We start from the raw sequence: 17872 nt of genomic DNA on the forward strand, positions 1-17872 counted from the left end.
GTAATCACAGAACAATTATTACTCAGCAAAGATAGAGTGTGGTACATTCCTCACCATGGAGTATATAATTCAAAGAAAAATAAAATTACTGTAGTTTTTGACTGTACAGCCATTTACTAAGTGTTTGCACTGAAAAACAATTATTGAAAGGACCTGACCTAACTAATACTCAAACTGGAGTTCTTACAAGATTGAGAGAGCAGCCATTTGAATTAATGGCATATATTATATCAATGTTTTACCAAGTAAAGGTTCCAGATGAAGATACTTATCTTCTTTGCTTTTTGTGGTGGCCTCAAGGTAATCTGAATGACAGACTAGAGAAATACACAATGACAGTACATCTTATTCATGCTAATTCTTCACCAAGTTGTGCTTCTTAGGCTTTGCAAAGTACTGCTGAAGATGCAAGAAATACAGCTTCTGAAGAAGCAATTAACATTGTACTTCACAATTTCTATGTTGATGACTGTGTAAAGTTAGTTGCTACAGAAGAACAAGCTATAAAATTGGCCAAAGGTCTTCAAGCCCTGTGTTTCAAAGGAGGATTTCACCTGGCCAAATGGGTGAATTAACAGCAGAACAGTCTTGTCTATATCTGAAGAAGACAAGTGCTATTGAACAAAAAGACTTGGACTTAAGCCATGATTTATTACCAATTGAAAGAGCCCTAGGCATTCAATGATGCACACAAACCAACAGTTCCAGTTTGTGATCTGACTTACAGTTGGTAAGGCATGGAGGGCAAACAGTTTTCAAACCACACTGTATCATATTCAACGCACTGACCATACCAAATGTACCATATGTATAGAACATACTTAATGTATCAAGTAAAGCATATGTAAGTTTGCCATAGAGAAATAACACAACCTTTAAGTATAGAAAGTAACTAAAGTTCAACAATAAAAAGCTAAGTTTATAGAAGAAATTTTATTTTCATTTTTTGCCTTTTAACATCCGTGTGTAATAACCATTTTCTCTATTTTTTTGTAAACTGTTCTGCTTTGAATTTTCACTAAATTCAATTTAATTTAATTTAATTTAATGGTGGGGGCAGGGGTGGTGGCTCTGTGGCTTAGGATCTGCACTGGTATCTGGAAGGTTACTGGTTTGAATCCCTATTAAAAGCGACTCTACTCTGCTGGGCCCTTGAGTAAGGCCCTTAAACTACAATGACTGACCCTATGCTCTGACCCCAAGGGGTATGGGAAAATTAAGAAATTTAATTTCTTAATATCAGAAATTGTATAAGGTGAAATAAAGAACAAACAGAAAAACTTTTCAAAACTAACTTTATTGTACTGAGAAATTTCTTTTGTTACGCGTTTGACTTATGCTGAATCCTACCTTGCTAACTTACTAGCTGCTCGATTTTGGGAAACTGGAAAAGACACAGCCACACAATTTAAGCAGTTAAGTATTTTTAATATGAATATATGCCCAGAACATAAAATAGACTGTTAAATAATGTACATTCTTGAAATTAATCCCATTTTATAAACTTTGAAAAGTATTTTTATTAGAATTTGAAATATTTTAATTATGAATATGCAGAATAATAATGGAGACTCTTTTATCTGTGGCACCCCTGCATAAGAACCACCTTTTTCAATCCTCACAAACATATGTAGTTTTTAATATCTGGAAAACATTTGGGATTAAATTGCTTAGAGATATTTATATAGACAACCTGTTTGCATCCTATAAACAATTACATTCCAAATTTAACTTTCCAGCAACACATTTCTTTCACTATCTTCAAATTAGAAACTTTGTTAAACAGAACCTGGCTAATTTCCCTCATCTCGCACCTTCCTCTGTGCTTGAAAAAATATTGCTCAGTTTAGAGGACTCAGAAAGCATTTCTGCAATATAAAAATTATTTTACAGTGCCTCCCTTTCAAAGATCCAAGAGGACAATGGGAAAAAGATCTATCACTCATCATATCAGAAAAGGAGTGCAAGGTAGCAATGCAGAGAATTCACTCACGCTCCATATGCACAAAGCATACAATTATTCAACTTAAAATTATATATCAAGCACATCTGCTTCACTTAAAACTGTCCAAAATGTTTCCAGGGCAAGATCCAACCTGCGACTGCTGCAATCAAGTCCCAGCCTCACTGGGTTATATGTTTTGGGTCTGAACCAAATTAACATCATTCTGGACAAATATTTTTAAGTGCCTTTCAGACAGCCTTGGTGTCACAATCCCTCCTAACCCTAACAGCTGTGTTTGGTGTTCTTCCAGATGGGCTTAAAGTGGAGAAGGACAAACAAACTGTGATCACCTTTACTACACTATTGGCACGCAGACTTATTTTGCTAAACTGGAATAATCCTAACTCTCCTCTTTTAAGTCAATGGGTAACTGATGTTTTATACTATTTGAAGTTGGAAAAAATTAAATTCTCAGTTAGAGGATCTGTGCAAAACTTTTTAAAAACCTGTCAGGATCTAATCAATAATATTTTAGATTAAGCTCTTAAAGCACTGAGGAAATAATTCTCTTCGCATTTCTTTTTTTTTTATCTGCCTATTAAACTCATCAATTTAAATATTATGACCAGCTTTAAGTTTTACTCCGTTGGCCATGCTCTCTTTCTTGGGATGGGGGTTGGGTTGTTTTGCTTTCAATCCTATTTTTTGTAAAAATTGATCTACAGTATCTGTTTGGAATGATTACAATAAAATCAATAAAAAAATATGAATATCAGGTATGAAAGTTATTAGAGTAAGGTTAATTAAAATGTATCTTAATAATTTGAAAGTAAATTAATAAAGATATCTAATGCCTATTGCAACAAAGCAAAAATTTACAGTTGATTTTACAATCGATATAATGACTGATACCTGTAATAAATGCAGCTTCTGAAGATAGAAAGATGTTACCATATCACAATGTCATTAAAAATGCTATACAAATTATTTATTAGTTGAAAGCAAGATAACTGTGGTAAATAAATCTGGTCTATTTATTTAAACACTCAAAGATAAGAGTAATAACATAAATTCAATACTGTAACATTCATTCATTACCCAAACATGGTTAGGCCAGTAAATTGAGCATATCACAGTAACCAACTCAGAATGTAATGCAAATCCATCTCAAAAGCATTGGACTTTTGAAAACATGGCTTCAGACCATATTTGTAAAAATAACCCAGGCTAATTTGCACATAGGCACATGTTCTCCCGTGTCTGCGTGGGTTTTCTCCGGGTGCTCCGGTTTCCTCCCACAGTCCAAAGACATGCAGGTTAGGTGCATTGGCATTTTTAAATTGTCCCTAGTGTGTGCTTGGTGTATGTGTGTGTGTCCTGTGATGGATTGGCGCACTGCCCGGGGCTTGTTTCCTGCCTTGTGCCCTGTGTTGGCTGGGATTGGCTCCAGCTGACCCCGTGACCCTGTAGTTAGGATATAGCGGGTTGGATAATGGATGGATGGCTGGACAAATGAGAAGAGTGTACAAACCACATACAGATATGAGGCTGAAACAGAATTTAAATTCTGATCTATGGAACTTTGAGACAACAGCACTAATATAACAATGCCACTATTTTTAACAAGGTTAAATATTTACTTTAAATATTATTTTACTTGACATAAAAATGATTTTTACAAAGGTTAACATTAATTTTCAAAACATACTTAGGGAATAAAACATTAAGGGCTGAATCAGCAACCCTTTGGTCTAAAATGTAATGACTAGTGACTGAGTCACAATGCTCCACCAATTACTGTTTCATTAACACATAACAATTTTTTGCATACACATTCCCAGTAAACAATAATAGGCCATATCTAAGCTATCTGCAATCTAATTTTTCCTTGACAACTGTGTAAAAGTAATTACTTTTCAGACCATTTAACCAGGACTTGTCTGCCTAGCAGAGATAAATGCAGAAGCATTTTACACCTTTTAGGCATGTATTATATAAACAATGGCAGGCTGACACAAAAGATAACAAACAGCACCTAAAGCTATTTTTTTCCACACAGGGACCAACAGATGTTACCACAGTGTTTATATTACAAATGAGATGTTTGAAGATTAAATGTAGGTAGTTTAAATGTAGGTAGTCTTCATTTCTGCTTCCACGTTCCTATGATTCCTACTTTATTTTGGATTGCATATTGTACTACAATTTTGTATAGCATATGTCAAAGGATAAGTACTTTACATAAGCAGATTAGTCACTTTTACAGTCTATGCATATAAGAGAACAACTGCAACATTTATCATATTATAATTATTGTAATACTATGACAATCTTGCTCTACTGCACTAGAGAAGACAATGAAAGTATAGATGCTTTGCGGGCTGTTCTTGATAAGTAGCAAACATCTGGCAATGTTTTAAGACCTGTCAAAATCTCAAAACCATATATTTATCTTTACATAAAATTCTGCTATTCCATGAATCTTATCTTTTCAGTAAAATTACATCAACATTTGTAAAATTGATATATACTGAATCATATTAATACCTTATTTGTATGATGGATTTTTGCACAGTTTAGTTCTTCTGTTAAAAGTTTCACTTTACTCTGTTTCTGGTTAACTTCAACATTGACTAAAAAAAAAAAAATCAATCTCAAATGATGTATTTCACTTAAATATTATTAAAGTACAATACAGGTATTTGTTCAGCAATTATTTGTAAGTGAAGCCATTGCAATTTGTAATGTTTTAGAACTGATCACATTTCTAATATTCATTATCAAATCCTTGTTCAGCTGTCAAAAATCAGTTTAACAGACAGGATGCTCATTTAATAACCAAAAGTATTCAACAAGAAGTACTCAACATACACATGCTGGTGTAACCTAATATTGATTGACAGATTAAGGCTTGAAGTTGTGAGTACAAATTCTGCTATGGATACTGCACAACCATAAGCAAGTCACTTCAACTACCCGTGCTTCAACTGGATAAAAAAATTTAACCAATTGTATCTCAGATGTGGTCAAGTTACTTTGGATAAAAGCATCAGTCAAATAATAAGTAATAATAACATTATTAGGTTACAGCTGCTTACTCTCCATGAAGAAAACTTTCCTGCATTAGATCATCTCCTGCTTTTCCAAGGTACTTGGCCTTTGTTGATGATCCCTATAAAACACAGTTTTACAGTGCAGTGTATACTTTTGAATTGAAATGGGTAATCAGTAGGAATAATTTCAAATGTGAGTATATTTTATCACCATTATTAGATATTTATGTTTTTTATTTGTTTACACCATTCACTTAAGTACAGCATTTCTTTTTGTGTTTTCCATGAGTTTTGTATGGGGACCCACATTAAAGTCCACATGTGCAAATGGATATGTGGATATGCATAAGTGGTGGTACTCTATGTGTAATAAAGATGTATTAATATGAAGAGTGAGGAGAGGACAGCAGTAGCTTTGAGTGTAGTAAAACAAATTCTTTGGCTTCTCCATTGTAAGAACAGTGCAAGGGTATTGCACGATGTATGTGCCATGACTGAAGAGGGAGGAGTTCCTTTCATTGTTACTGGCGGCTGGAGGTAGAGTGCCAGTATGCTAGAAAACACTGCTGATATGTATCTAAGAGTACTGGCAATGAAAAACAAGAATTGAGAAGTACCAGCCCACTTCAAACACCAGAGAGCAGGTTGGGTGGCATAACACCGTTCAAAGTGAGCAGACATGCATGTAAATTATTTTGGAGCTCGGGTCTTCTTTTAAAATTCATAAATGCAAATGGTAAATTACAATGGAGTAGCACATGGAGGGACCTGTGAAGTTCACATGGATGCCGTCTTATAGGTATACTAGCTGATTACCCAGTGGCTTCGCTCACTGAGTGCAAGGGAAAAAAATAAAATGTAGTATATAAATTATTAAACAGTAAAACATTAACATGTAAGAAGTAAAGACACATTGAGCAGTACTGGAGTGCTTTCGGGTAAAGTACATTTTAAAGGCGCTATAACACAACAGGTAAGTAGCATTAACAGCAGCTTAAATGTATTTGGACAATCTCTCAGTAACAGATCCCTTGTGCAAGGCGCTACACGACCTCTGTGGTATAGAAATTACGTTTTCTATGCAATCCTGCAAATTTCTGCCTGACAACCTTGCTCTATGTGCCTGTGATTTAACAGAAAAATTATTCTGAAAAAATGTGGACGCTGCCCTTCCGTGCTTAACGGGCAGAAGGTCCAAACAATTCCCAAGTCTAAAACTTAACATGAAGAGGTCGGTACATCTTCTTAGATGTAAACCCTCCATCTTCCTAAAAGAATTTATCACAAAAGCAACCTTGAATGTTGCGGGATTTTAGTGACCTGAACTCACCTTAAGGCCTTGTTCACACGGGCGTTAAAATCGAGCGTTTTTGCGTCAGAAGTCCGGTGAGCGCGGATCAAGAGCCGAGTGTTTTCTACACGTAGGAGTCAATGAGAGTGTTCACACGGGCTTTGGTGACGTGCATTTGTCCGGCAGCGCGTTTATACGGCATCAAAAAAACGTTGCATGCAGCAGGAAACTGCTTCTAGTTCGTTTTCTGCGCGTTTATTTTACGCTTCGGAGGACCGCATATTTTTATGTTTTCATGTACAACATATATATTTTCATATTGCTTATTTTATTGTCTCATGTAATTTGTAAACCATGAACCTATTAATTTATTTTCTAATATAATATTTGATAACGATTATGTGGGGCACACTTCTATGGGATAGATCGGCGTGTTTGTTTTTACTTCTTTTCAATATCAGTAAAGTAACTCTCACATAAATAATAACAATTCATAAAGACGATATAAAAATGGTGTCCACAAACGAAGTGATTAGTTACTGTATTATGTTTGGTGGTCATAATTTCTGTTTCAAACGCGAAAAGAATTTTATATATATAGATAAAACTAGCAAAATACCGGCGCTTCGCAGCGGAGAAGTAGTGTGTTAAAGAAGCAATGAAAAAGAAAAGGAAACATTGTGAAAATAACGTAACATGATTGTGAATGTAATTGTTTTGTCACTGTTGTGAGTGATGTTGTCATATTTACTGTACTTTACTCCATTTACTGTAATGGAGATGAGCTTGAACGCCGTGGGGGCGGAGTTTCGTGTGACATCATCACGCCTCCCACGTAATCACGCAGTACATAGAAAACCAGGAAGACCTCCAAAAAGCGCTGAAGAAAACATGCATTATATAATTGAGAAGGCAGCGAAACAATAAGAAGCGAGCGAGTGACATATACAACCATATTCATGAGTTCTGCTACTTCGGAAACAAAGCACGATGTAAACCTACACTTTAAATTAAGTTCATAGACAGGCTTTGTAATTTAGTGCCGGCCCATATAAGGCCGTCCGTCAGCGCAATCCAATAGCAAACTCCCACTAAATATTCACGGGTGAAGGACTGTGTTTATGGAGAGGAAGATGAGATGGTCAGGGTGGTGTTTGACACAAACTCAGCGAAACTGCGAGAGAAAGTTTTAAGTGCCAGGACTAAGGTAACATTAAATACAGCCATGGACATAGCACGAGATGGCACCAGCACAGCTGGGAACCTTCGATGCATGTACACCGAGTGGCTCACGTGAACTGGCGCATTGCACAGATAAAAAGCAACAGTTCCAAAGAGCTGAACAAAACCAATTACACAATTGAAAAGGCAGCAAAAAATATGAAGCGTCTGATACATACAAGCATATTCATAAATCCAGCTACTGCGGAAACAAAGCACACGTTGGAAAAGTCAATGTCCCGCTAAAGGAAGACAGTGTAAAAAAACCCGTGCATGCAGTGTGTCAGGTCTCAGATAAAGAAGAAGACGAGCTGTTTATTGATGCAGTAAGAAACGAATCGATGAATGAAACCTGTCATCTTTACAGCGATTGACAAACACGGAATGTAACTTGAACACAACACATCCTACAAATACGAACCTGATTGAAAGAAATAATGATAATCAAATCCTTGATGACAGCAACACTCAGTAACACTCACAAAACAAATACTGTATATTGACAGTCATGTTACGTTATTTTTAAAATGTTCCCTTTTCTTTTCTAGCTTTTTAACACACTACTTCTCGCTGCGATACGCGGGTATATATATATATATATGTATATATATATCCCGATCTACATACTCGAATAATGGATACTTTATTAGCCATCAATGATTGTTTTGGTAAAGCCATACTCAGTGTATTCATTAGATGAGCGGTAAAAAGTAAGAGCGAGGGAGGATGACTTATTGAGGCATGCAGGCTGTAGTCTTGCGTCAACTCTATCTGAATTGCGCGATCACATTTGAAAAATATATCTTTTCAAGTTCTATTTAGTCCATATGTGTCAAACTCAAGGGCGCGGGCCACATCCGCCCGGCGTGTAATTATATCCGCCCGAGATCATTTTATATACTGTATTATTGTTATTAATGGCCGGGTATATGAAGGCTGGTAACACAATAAACTACAGATCCCATAATGCAGCGCTTCAGCTGCCTTGCCAACACTTACGCGTTAATCAAGTCTAGCTTATGATGCTGCAAGTTATTGCGAAGCTAGCTCACACGATGCTGAAGAGAAAAGTTGATTCTGAAAATAGAGCCTTTAAAACCGATGGGAGGCTGAGTATATGTTTACTGAACCCGTGTGTCTCATTTGTGGAGCTAATGTGGCTGTAATTACAGAATTTAATCTAAGGCTGCACTATGAGACAAAACATCAGGGTAACCTGAATGCAATGCAGAAGATACAGAAAGCAGAATAATTAAATAAGAATCTGACACTTCAGCGGACGTTTTTACCCGTGCACAATCACAAAGTGATTTCAAGTGAAGCTGCTTTTATGGGAGACACAAATGCACCAGTGCACCTTGCCCCACTTTCCCTGTTGCCAAGTAATGTTAAACCAAGTCGTCACTACGGTGTTCCCAAATCGCACTTTGCTGATAAACTGGCGCACTGAGTTTGCACGGCGCTTTGGTGACTTTGAAGAACAAAAAGTCCGTCTACATGCGGCTCGAACCTTGTGCATGTTTGGTAGCACATATCTGTGTGAGAAGCTCTTCTCAGTGATAAAGACTAACAAAACAGCACACAGGAGTCGCCTCACTGATGAGCACCTGCAATCCATCCTGAGAATCTCCACAACACAGAACCTCACACCAAACATAAACGAACCTGTTGCCAAAAAGATGCCAGGCGTCCAGCTCTAAAATGACATATGAGCAAAGACAACTGAATGATTTGATTTGTTATTGCTGAAAGGAACACATTTTATTTATATTTCCAGGTTTTGTTATGCAGCATGTTCATATTTGAATTTGTATAATTTTGACAGGATATATTTTTATGGAGAGCAAAATCTTTTGGGATATTTAAAATCTAAGTTTATTTTTTATATAAAATTACATAAGAGTAAAGAAATTTGAATGTTTGTTCTTTTAACGTTTACTTTATTTCTAACTTGTATAATTTAGACAGGATATATTTTTATGGAGAGCAAAATATTATAAGTTGTTTAAGGTTTGAGTTGATTTATTCACGAATAATATTCCTGTCTGTTTTTACCATTCCTACCAAAGATATTTCTGTCGACTAAATAAAAATTCCTTCTATTGAAAATTTAAATAGAACTTGAACAAATACGATAGTTCATAATATCCACGCAGACTTGCACGTAAGAGCGGGAGTTTTAACAAGCAGCGTATTGCACTGATACGAAATAGCTGTGTGTGTATATATGTAGATATGTATGTATATGTATATATATGTTTATATATGTGTGTGTATGTATATATATATATATGTATTTGTGTGTATATATGTGTGTGTATGTATGTATGTATGTGTGTATGTATATGTATGTGTATATATGTAGATATATAGATATGTATGTATATATGTGTATATATATGTTTATGTGTGTGTGTAAATATATATATATATGACAACAACACTCATCACTCACAACAGTGACAAAACAATTACATTCACAATCATATTACGTTATTTTCAAAATGTTTCCTTTTCTTTTTCATTGCTTCTTTAACACACTACTTCTCCGCTGCGAAGCGCAGGTATTTTGCTAGTACTAACATAAAATGTATTTAGTTTTTCAATGCTTCAAAGTTCAAAAGATATCTCCCTATTAAAAGAAAATGTACTGTGTCAACAGAGATGTATAATCGCCTAAACACAAAGCAAGTGAAACAGCAGGGGTGCAGAAATCCATCGCCCGACTCGTCCGACACGGATAAATTGACCGTCAGACAAGCGTGTTTTTCTGGTTTCAGTTGTCCGCGGACAGGTGCAATTTTCTGGAGAAAAAAGAATTATATATGCTGTGCAGGGCACATTTTTACTACAACTTTCAAATTTTAAACATTTGGGTACGTACTTCGTGCGGAAACAGTCTACTTAGGTATGTTCTTCATGTCTCAAATTGGTATTCAATATTGTTTACAAAATGACGGCTGATTTTTCAAAGGAGAATCACTCTTGTGGTCTTACATAGGCTAAGTATTTCACCCTACTATTTACACGCTTGAAGATGCGGGCATTTTTTTCATGCCGACATTACGATATAATTTGATTTTTCCTTTTAATAATTGATAACTTTTATTTATTATCGATAAAATTCATTTTTTCTACATAAAAATGCGATCATTTCACCTACAATGCAATTGTTGGCTCCACATAAAGTTTGTTAGGCAGTTAATCTTTCCTGAAATTTGCAATTTCGCGTAGGTTGTGATATATTGAGGAGTTAAGAAATTTATTGTGTCAATTCTGATGAGCTGTCTATAGATCGTGTTTGATTAGAGAATTTTTCATATAATACAAGTTGGTTTCGCGCTGTCAGTTTATTAAAAATAAAGAAGAAAACATTCTAACGGTTTCCAAATGTTATGAAATATCAATAAAAATCTTCACTCAGACATGATTATTTTTTTCCCGACAACATCGGTAATATTTACTTCTTTGGAAATGCAATATCTTGCGGAATTTCGAATACGTCATTAGGAATTACCTGCGGTAAGCACGTTGTTGTCGCTGTATGTGTGTTGCCAAAAGTGAAACAAGTAGCATCGCAGATGAGAAATGGATCATTGCTTGATCAAAACTGGCACAACAAGCCCTGAAAAACCCATGGGAGCGTATTAATGCCACGGTGAAAAAAATACGAACACAGTGAAGACAAAAAAAATGTAAATGTCGAGATTAAAGTCGACATTTCTACTTTATTCTTGTAGTTTATTTTACCAGTAGAATGTCGCAAACTAAATTTCAGCTTAAAATGAATGTTTTATTTACTAGATTTTCTCAAACCCCGTCATAAATTAATGTAGCACATTAAATGCTTTATATTAAGTGTTCTATGTGTTTTATGTTGTTAATCTCTGCGCGTTTCTTAAACTGACTTCCTCTTGCACTGAGGAAGAGCCGGCAGCAATCGCCGCACATTGACTTCATGATATTCCTGCTCAATGAACATTCAGAATACTAAGATAAATACTTGATATCTTTTTCACGATGAAATGCATTAAAGCATGTATTAGACATGGGTGGCGGGGGGCACGGTGGCGTGGCTGGCTCCCTTGCATTAAGGGGTCCTCAGGTCTACGTTCAGTGTAGAGAAGTTTATGGCAGATGTGACGAGGCTCCAAAAAACTGGATATCTGAATGGGTATCGCACAGGTTTAACTGAAATATTGTGTAAATGTTGGGTTTGTGATCTGGATGGAGGTCGGAGACACGAACACAGAATTCAATGGATGTTTTTTCTGAGCAGGCTTTCTTTATTGCATGTTTGCTGTGTCTATCTTACGTACTAAACCCCCAGTTCCTATCCTTTGTCTTTCTCCATATAACCAATCACCACACGATAAAAATGTGAAATTAAAAACAGTTATAAACCTATACCTCAGAGTTTTCAGAACTTTAAAAAAATTTTCGTGTTTAATCATGCCATCCATTCAGAGGTCTAAGCTTATAACTCGTTTTAATTTCACAAATACGTTTATCGTGTGGTGATTGGTTATGTGCAGAAAGAAAAAGGATAGGAACTGGGAGTTTAGTACGTCAGATAGAGACATGAGTCTAAAAGTAAGAAAAAAGTTGGTTCAATTGAAAAGGCGTTTTCTAAAGCTGAACGTTCTGAGCTTGAGCGTTATGCTAGGCTGTTCAATACTGCTTCTTTAGAAGAGTTTGACCTATGACCAGCTGTGGAATTCTGTCTGTCACCTGGCAACAGGCACATCACTCATAAAAAACCTGAAAAGTCATCAGCATCCACTTCTGCAGGACCATCAGTCCAGGAACCATGCAGTTCAGCTCAAGCAGAAATGAACAGCATTCAGCCCATGTTGTTTGAGATAGTAAACATTCTTGGGGGAGAAGATGCTGCAAGACAAAAGCTGAAGAACATGGCAGAAAATGAATCAGGACAGTGTTCTGTTATGTAACTGTAATATATGAAAAAAGAACTAGTGTAGCTATAACAAAGGCATTATTTATTAGCCAGTTAAAATAAGGGAATCTTTTATATAATGTTCTAGAGCAAGCTGGCAAAATACTACTCCCTGAAAGAACTTTTTTCAGTTTTAAAATGGAAGGCAGTTTTGGTATCAATAAAAGAGATCAGAAAAAATTAACTATTTTTCACTTTTGTTATTTGTTTATGGGCAAGTGAATTTAACTAGCGGACAAGTGGATTTTCTAAGTTTACTTTTCCGTGGACAAGTAGAAATAAATTTGATTTCCACACCCCTGAACAGCATACTTTACTGTTAAATACAAATCTACAAACACTGAATTTGTCATTTGTTTGGTTTTTGAAGGCAAAATACCATTCATTAGTATAACCCATAAGTAAAAGTGCATGTTATATATTTGAATGGTATGTTGAAGAATGTAATGCTGCTTCACTTTTATACATTTTTTGAGTACAGGTAACAACAGCCCAAGTAACTTTCTAATTCTGGATTTTTACACAGTGTGACGGGCGGCCATGGTCATTACCTGGCTGGGACGCCAACAGAATGGAAGGACCGGGGGAAAGAGTATCAGTAAGGTAATACCTCCCCTGGGACGCTAGGGGGCAGCCCACCTGGGCAGCTGTGGCACCACAGATTCCCGCAGGGCACGCTGGGAGCTGGAGTTTGGTACAGCCTTGGGTTCCGTGGGGGTCTCCAGGGGGAGCTGCAAAGCCCTATAGTGGGCTTCCACTACACCTAGGAGTGATTCCAGGTAATATAGATGAGCCACCTGGAACACTCCCAGGACCTGAATAAAAGGAGCCACCTCACTCCATTCGGGGGGAGCCAGAGTCGGGAGGAGATGGACGAAGCTTGCCTGAGAAGGAGTGGAGGCAGATGGACTGAACGAGATAGGAAAAGGGGTAAAGGACTAAGACTTGTATTCATCTTTATGTACTGTGAATAAAAGCGTGTACTGCATTGGAACTTGTGTCTGCCTGTCTGTGTCGGGTTAGGGCAGCTGTACGTGACACGTTGGTCCACAACAGGTACAAGCAGTACAAAATATTATCACTCATAATAGAAACCTTGAAAACAGCTAAACAAAGACTGTTTAACAGGAGTTCTGAAATAAACGATTTACATAAAACTGACAATGCTGAATTCATACAGAAAGCTTTAAAGTGAGAACAAATATAAAAAAAAGGATGAATACATTTGGAAAATTGGTAACACCTTAGTTTAGCTGCTGAAAAAATGTATCTATTACTCATTTACTATTACGTAACAAATCCTTGACAAATACTACTTTGGCCTTCTTAACACACACAAAGCATCAGTAAAGTGTTTATTCACCTCAGCAATGTGATATACTAACAAAGCTTGAATTTGGAGTGGTCTGAGGTGGCCTAAGACACATTTCTCTTGATATTACATATTTTGCATAAGACCTGTAAATTGTTCATATTAATTAACATGTAACCTTACCATCACATCTAAAATTTCACAATGCACAGAGATGAATAACGTACAGTATCTACTGGAATTAAGTCTTTGTTAAGATCTAGTTACCGTTCAAGTAAATGAGTAATAGATGCATTTTCAAAGTACCTAAACTGAAGAGAAAATTAAAGCACTGTAACTTTCTGACATTTGAAATTTGAATTAATTTGACTCATCTGGAAAATATTACTTTTCAGTAATATTTTTAACCAGTTGATTCAAAAATAAAATCTTACAATAGCCAATGTTAAAAACATAGTGGTTCACAGACAAACTAGACTTTAAAACTTTTTTGTGATTTAGCAGCACATATATAATAATGTTTTAATTTTCATATTTAGTATGGATTTTAAGAAGTACTTTTCGGTTACTGGTCATAAAATGTCAAAACAAATTTAAACTGTGCACATGCTAAAATAATTTAGGTATTTTATTATATATCTTTCTTTATAAACCCTATGCTGAAATCTGCTAAGATTATAACCCCAACCCCACGCAATCTGTCATTACACTAGGGGGATCCCCATCTCTGCCACACAGTAAAGTTCAAGCTCTGCAACATACTTTGAATCTATGAATGCCAACACATGTTTACTTTAAATGGTAGTTGGGTAACGAAATGATGGCTGTGCCAGTATTTTAAAGCTGTTTTAACTGTTAACATCCATATATTTTATATTGTATTACAGGAAAGGGCACAGTTTGTTCACTTCAATAATGGAGGAACTTTAATAAAAAGCCATTGGTTGGATTTCTGTTTTTGCCATGGTATCAAAAGGAATCGAACAACAGAGCCGTTTCAACTACTCAGCAAAGCTTTACTTTCACTTTACATCTGAATATGAACCTTGAAGTAACATCTCCTTTTTAAAATCTGTCACAAAAATCACACACATTCTTATTTTATTAATTTGTAGTTTTTTTATTCCATGGCTAACCGAAATTGAAAAAGTAAAATGGCTATATATATGACAGACTCAAACATCACCAAGACAATGCAGTGTAGTGCCATGGGTCCAGACACGCACCTCAGCTGGCTATGAGGTGTCAAGAGGTTTCAGGATACAGTACATGGAGTAACCAGCCATAAAACACACACTCGGGAGCTGGGTCTTAGTTTTGGGAGCACACAGACTCAGCACTTAAAAAGCACTTTGTGTGTCTCTGCTGCTAAACCCCATTGGCCTGCTTATGTGACCAACGGTGAGCCTCAGATGTGCTTAAAGTGCCTGAGCAGAATAAGGTGAGACCAGTGAAGTGTGTAAGCAGTAATTGTGATAAAGCAGTCAGGTTGCATATTGAACCTCAAAACACCTTTGTGGTGTAGAGGAGCAGCTGAGGAAGGCAGTAGCAGGTTCATGTATGCCCGAGACATTACAGTATTTATAAATGTTAATTCACAATGAATGCACTACATGTTGAATGTCCATTACTGTAATTAGGTCAATTGACCTGCTATGAAAAAATGCAAACCAAGAATGAGAAAAAAGGCCAGGTAGCAGTTTAACACATACCTGATAAATGAATAACTCCCAAGCAAAAAAAAAGAAGGCTGAAGGCTGCTATTTTAATTTCTGCTTTAACGTTTCAGTTATGGAGACAGTGTTACATGGATTGATGAAGATTTACATGACACAGGTATCTGACTTTTCATGTGAATTAAATTACTGGTTAGTATGACTGTTACCCTAGGAAAAACAAAACCATTTGCAAACAGCAGTGCTAACTCGACTGTACTAAATGCTTCCCCTTCTGATCCTCCATTTTGTTTCTCATGCTCATCACCACCAAGCAACATGGACACAGACAATATAGTCACACTTAGAAAGAGGGCTGGTGATTTTGTGGATTTTATTTAACATTAAGAATAAGTTGTGGAAAATTAAAGCGCTGAACATCACATGATATTGGCTTTTAGATATTGATTTCTCTTACATATCGAATTGAATAAAAAAATGCATATACTGGCCCACTTTAGCTGCAACCAAGCTAAACTGGTAGTTTTTTTTAACCTGAATTTTAAAAGAAAATGTTTTTCTTCTGCCAGTTTGGTGGCATCATATTTAGTTTTACAAACCATTCATCTAAACTCATTCACAACCTTGACATTGGCTCTATTAGTCTTTAAGACACCAAGCTTTCTCTGAACAAAAAATGGCAAAAAGGATACCAATAATTTATTTTATCTATTATCTTGTATTAAACTATTACGAAATTAGGAACATAAACTGTTGCAATAAAATCTTACAGTTTAATCATACAGTTAACAGTTTCACTCCTAAAATACCCCAAAGCATGTAAGGTAAATCTAATAGATGGTTCTCAGATCAATTAAGCTCAGAATCAGCAGAATCAAAGATTAATATGCAAAATTCACAGCGTCTGGCTTATATTACTTTCTAAGATACAGAAAGCTTAATGAGATATCACATTGCAAATTTATTTCTCAGTGTATACACAGCCTAATGACGTAATCAACTAATCGATGAAAGTTATCGTTGCCAATGTTTTTAATAATCGATTATTATCGATAATGTCGAACAGTTGTTTCATCATATAAATTATATCAAGTATAAATCCTGGTATTCTAACAATGCACAGCTCCATAAGGATAGCTCTTGGAAATCTAAATCGACTTGCATGCCCAGTCATCACCACTTGAAAAGAAGTCGTTATGATCTGTAAATGCGCGCTCTCTTCTGATTTTTCCCTTTGCGATGTCTTCTAACAACACTAAAGCAGCCACGGTAGTTGGAATACTTTGGCCATTCTGTGCACTATTATAATAATACAGAATGATTAAAATCAAGGACCGTAAATGATACGCAGTTCATTTCGGAGTATTAGGGAATCGCTCAGAAACAGTAGCACTGCTTTGACAGCCTGGACAGCCCGTTTACAAAACCAAACAGAAACATGCGTACATACGTATGAGAGAGAGTGAGAGGTGAGGATAAGGGGGACGAAATTGAGAGCATGCGCTGATTACAGCGCGTTGCTACACCCGCCACTGCTTTGAAAATGTGCCTGGCTTAAGGCGAAGTCTATATTTTATATAGTTTGACGTTACCGTGGAAATGGGAGTACAAAACATTTTGTGCCTACACATCGTTTATACATGAGGCCCCTGGAGTTCGTATAACCGATTGGGTCTCGAATGAAAAACAAGGCTTTGATTGTATACGCAAGCTTCGTTGAGTGACCTCCGGGACTTAATTAGACATTTCGACACAACACACCATTGTGTTCAGTACAAACTAACACGGAACGTACGAGCTGACGAGTAAGTCCAGGCAGAGTTATGTTTTATCTTCCACGTGTAATTCTATTTCTAATTTTAACCTCTATCTCATTATTAAATGCCCCTTTTTAGTTTATTACACCAACTATTGTAGCTGGACGAAAACAGCCATACCTTCTTTAAGGAGGCGCATTTTATCTGATGCATGTTGCTCCGACAGCAGAATATGATGAAATGCTGCATCAAGACTTGTACTTATTTCGCTTTTTCCAGGGTTGTGTAGCGAATGCATTTTGCAGAACTGAATGAACAACACGCGTGTTGCGCTGACGTGCTCATATGGGGCGGGAAAGTTTATCCCGCGCATCAGTACCTCGGGTTAACGCTGGCGTAAGAGAGACACCGAATCAAAGCATCCGCCCTAGAGCAAGTCGCACTTTTTATTAATGAGCAAGGTTTGTCACGTTGTAACCATTATAAGCAAAATACAAATTACCTATAGCGGTGCATTGACTTAGTATGCTTGGTGAAAAAATGTCACAGAGCGTGGATTTTCAATATCTTTTTGTGTAAGTAAATCGTTTGTTTACTCAGGCGTTGTAGTCCATGTGACTGGTAAGAATGGAAAAGGAATTTAAATAATATAGACCGTTA

At 36.4% G+C, this 17872-nt stretch overlaps 1 protein-coding gene across 2 annotated transcripts in view; it reads right to left on the minus strand.

Moving 5' to 3' along the window:
* Positions 1-17609, minus strand: part of ccdc172 (coiled-coil domain containing 172) — a 103058-nt gene extending 85449 nt beyond the window's left edge. For both annotated transcript variants that reach the window (XM_039742325.1, XM_039742315.1), the window contains exons 1-2: positions 17393-17609; positions 4493-4578 (exon numbers count right to left, since the gene is read on the minus strand). In XM_039742325.1, the coding sequence (XP_039598259.1) occupies positions 4493-4578; positions 17393-17585 (279 nt within the window). In that variant the 5' untranslated portion in view covers positions 17586-17609. The remainder of the gene's footprint in view (positions 1-4492; positions 4579-17392) is intronic.
* Positions 17610-17872: the final 263 nt, after the last annotated feature.

Source organism: Polypterus senegalus, chromosome 1 (assembly GCF_016835505.1).
Source record: "Polypterus senegalus isolate Bchr_013 chromosome 1, ASM1683550v1, whole genome shotgun sequence".
Classification (NCBI taxonomy): domain Eukaryota; kingdom Metazoa; phylum Chordata; class Cladistia; order Polypteriformes; family Polypteridae; genus Polypterus; species Polypterus senegalus.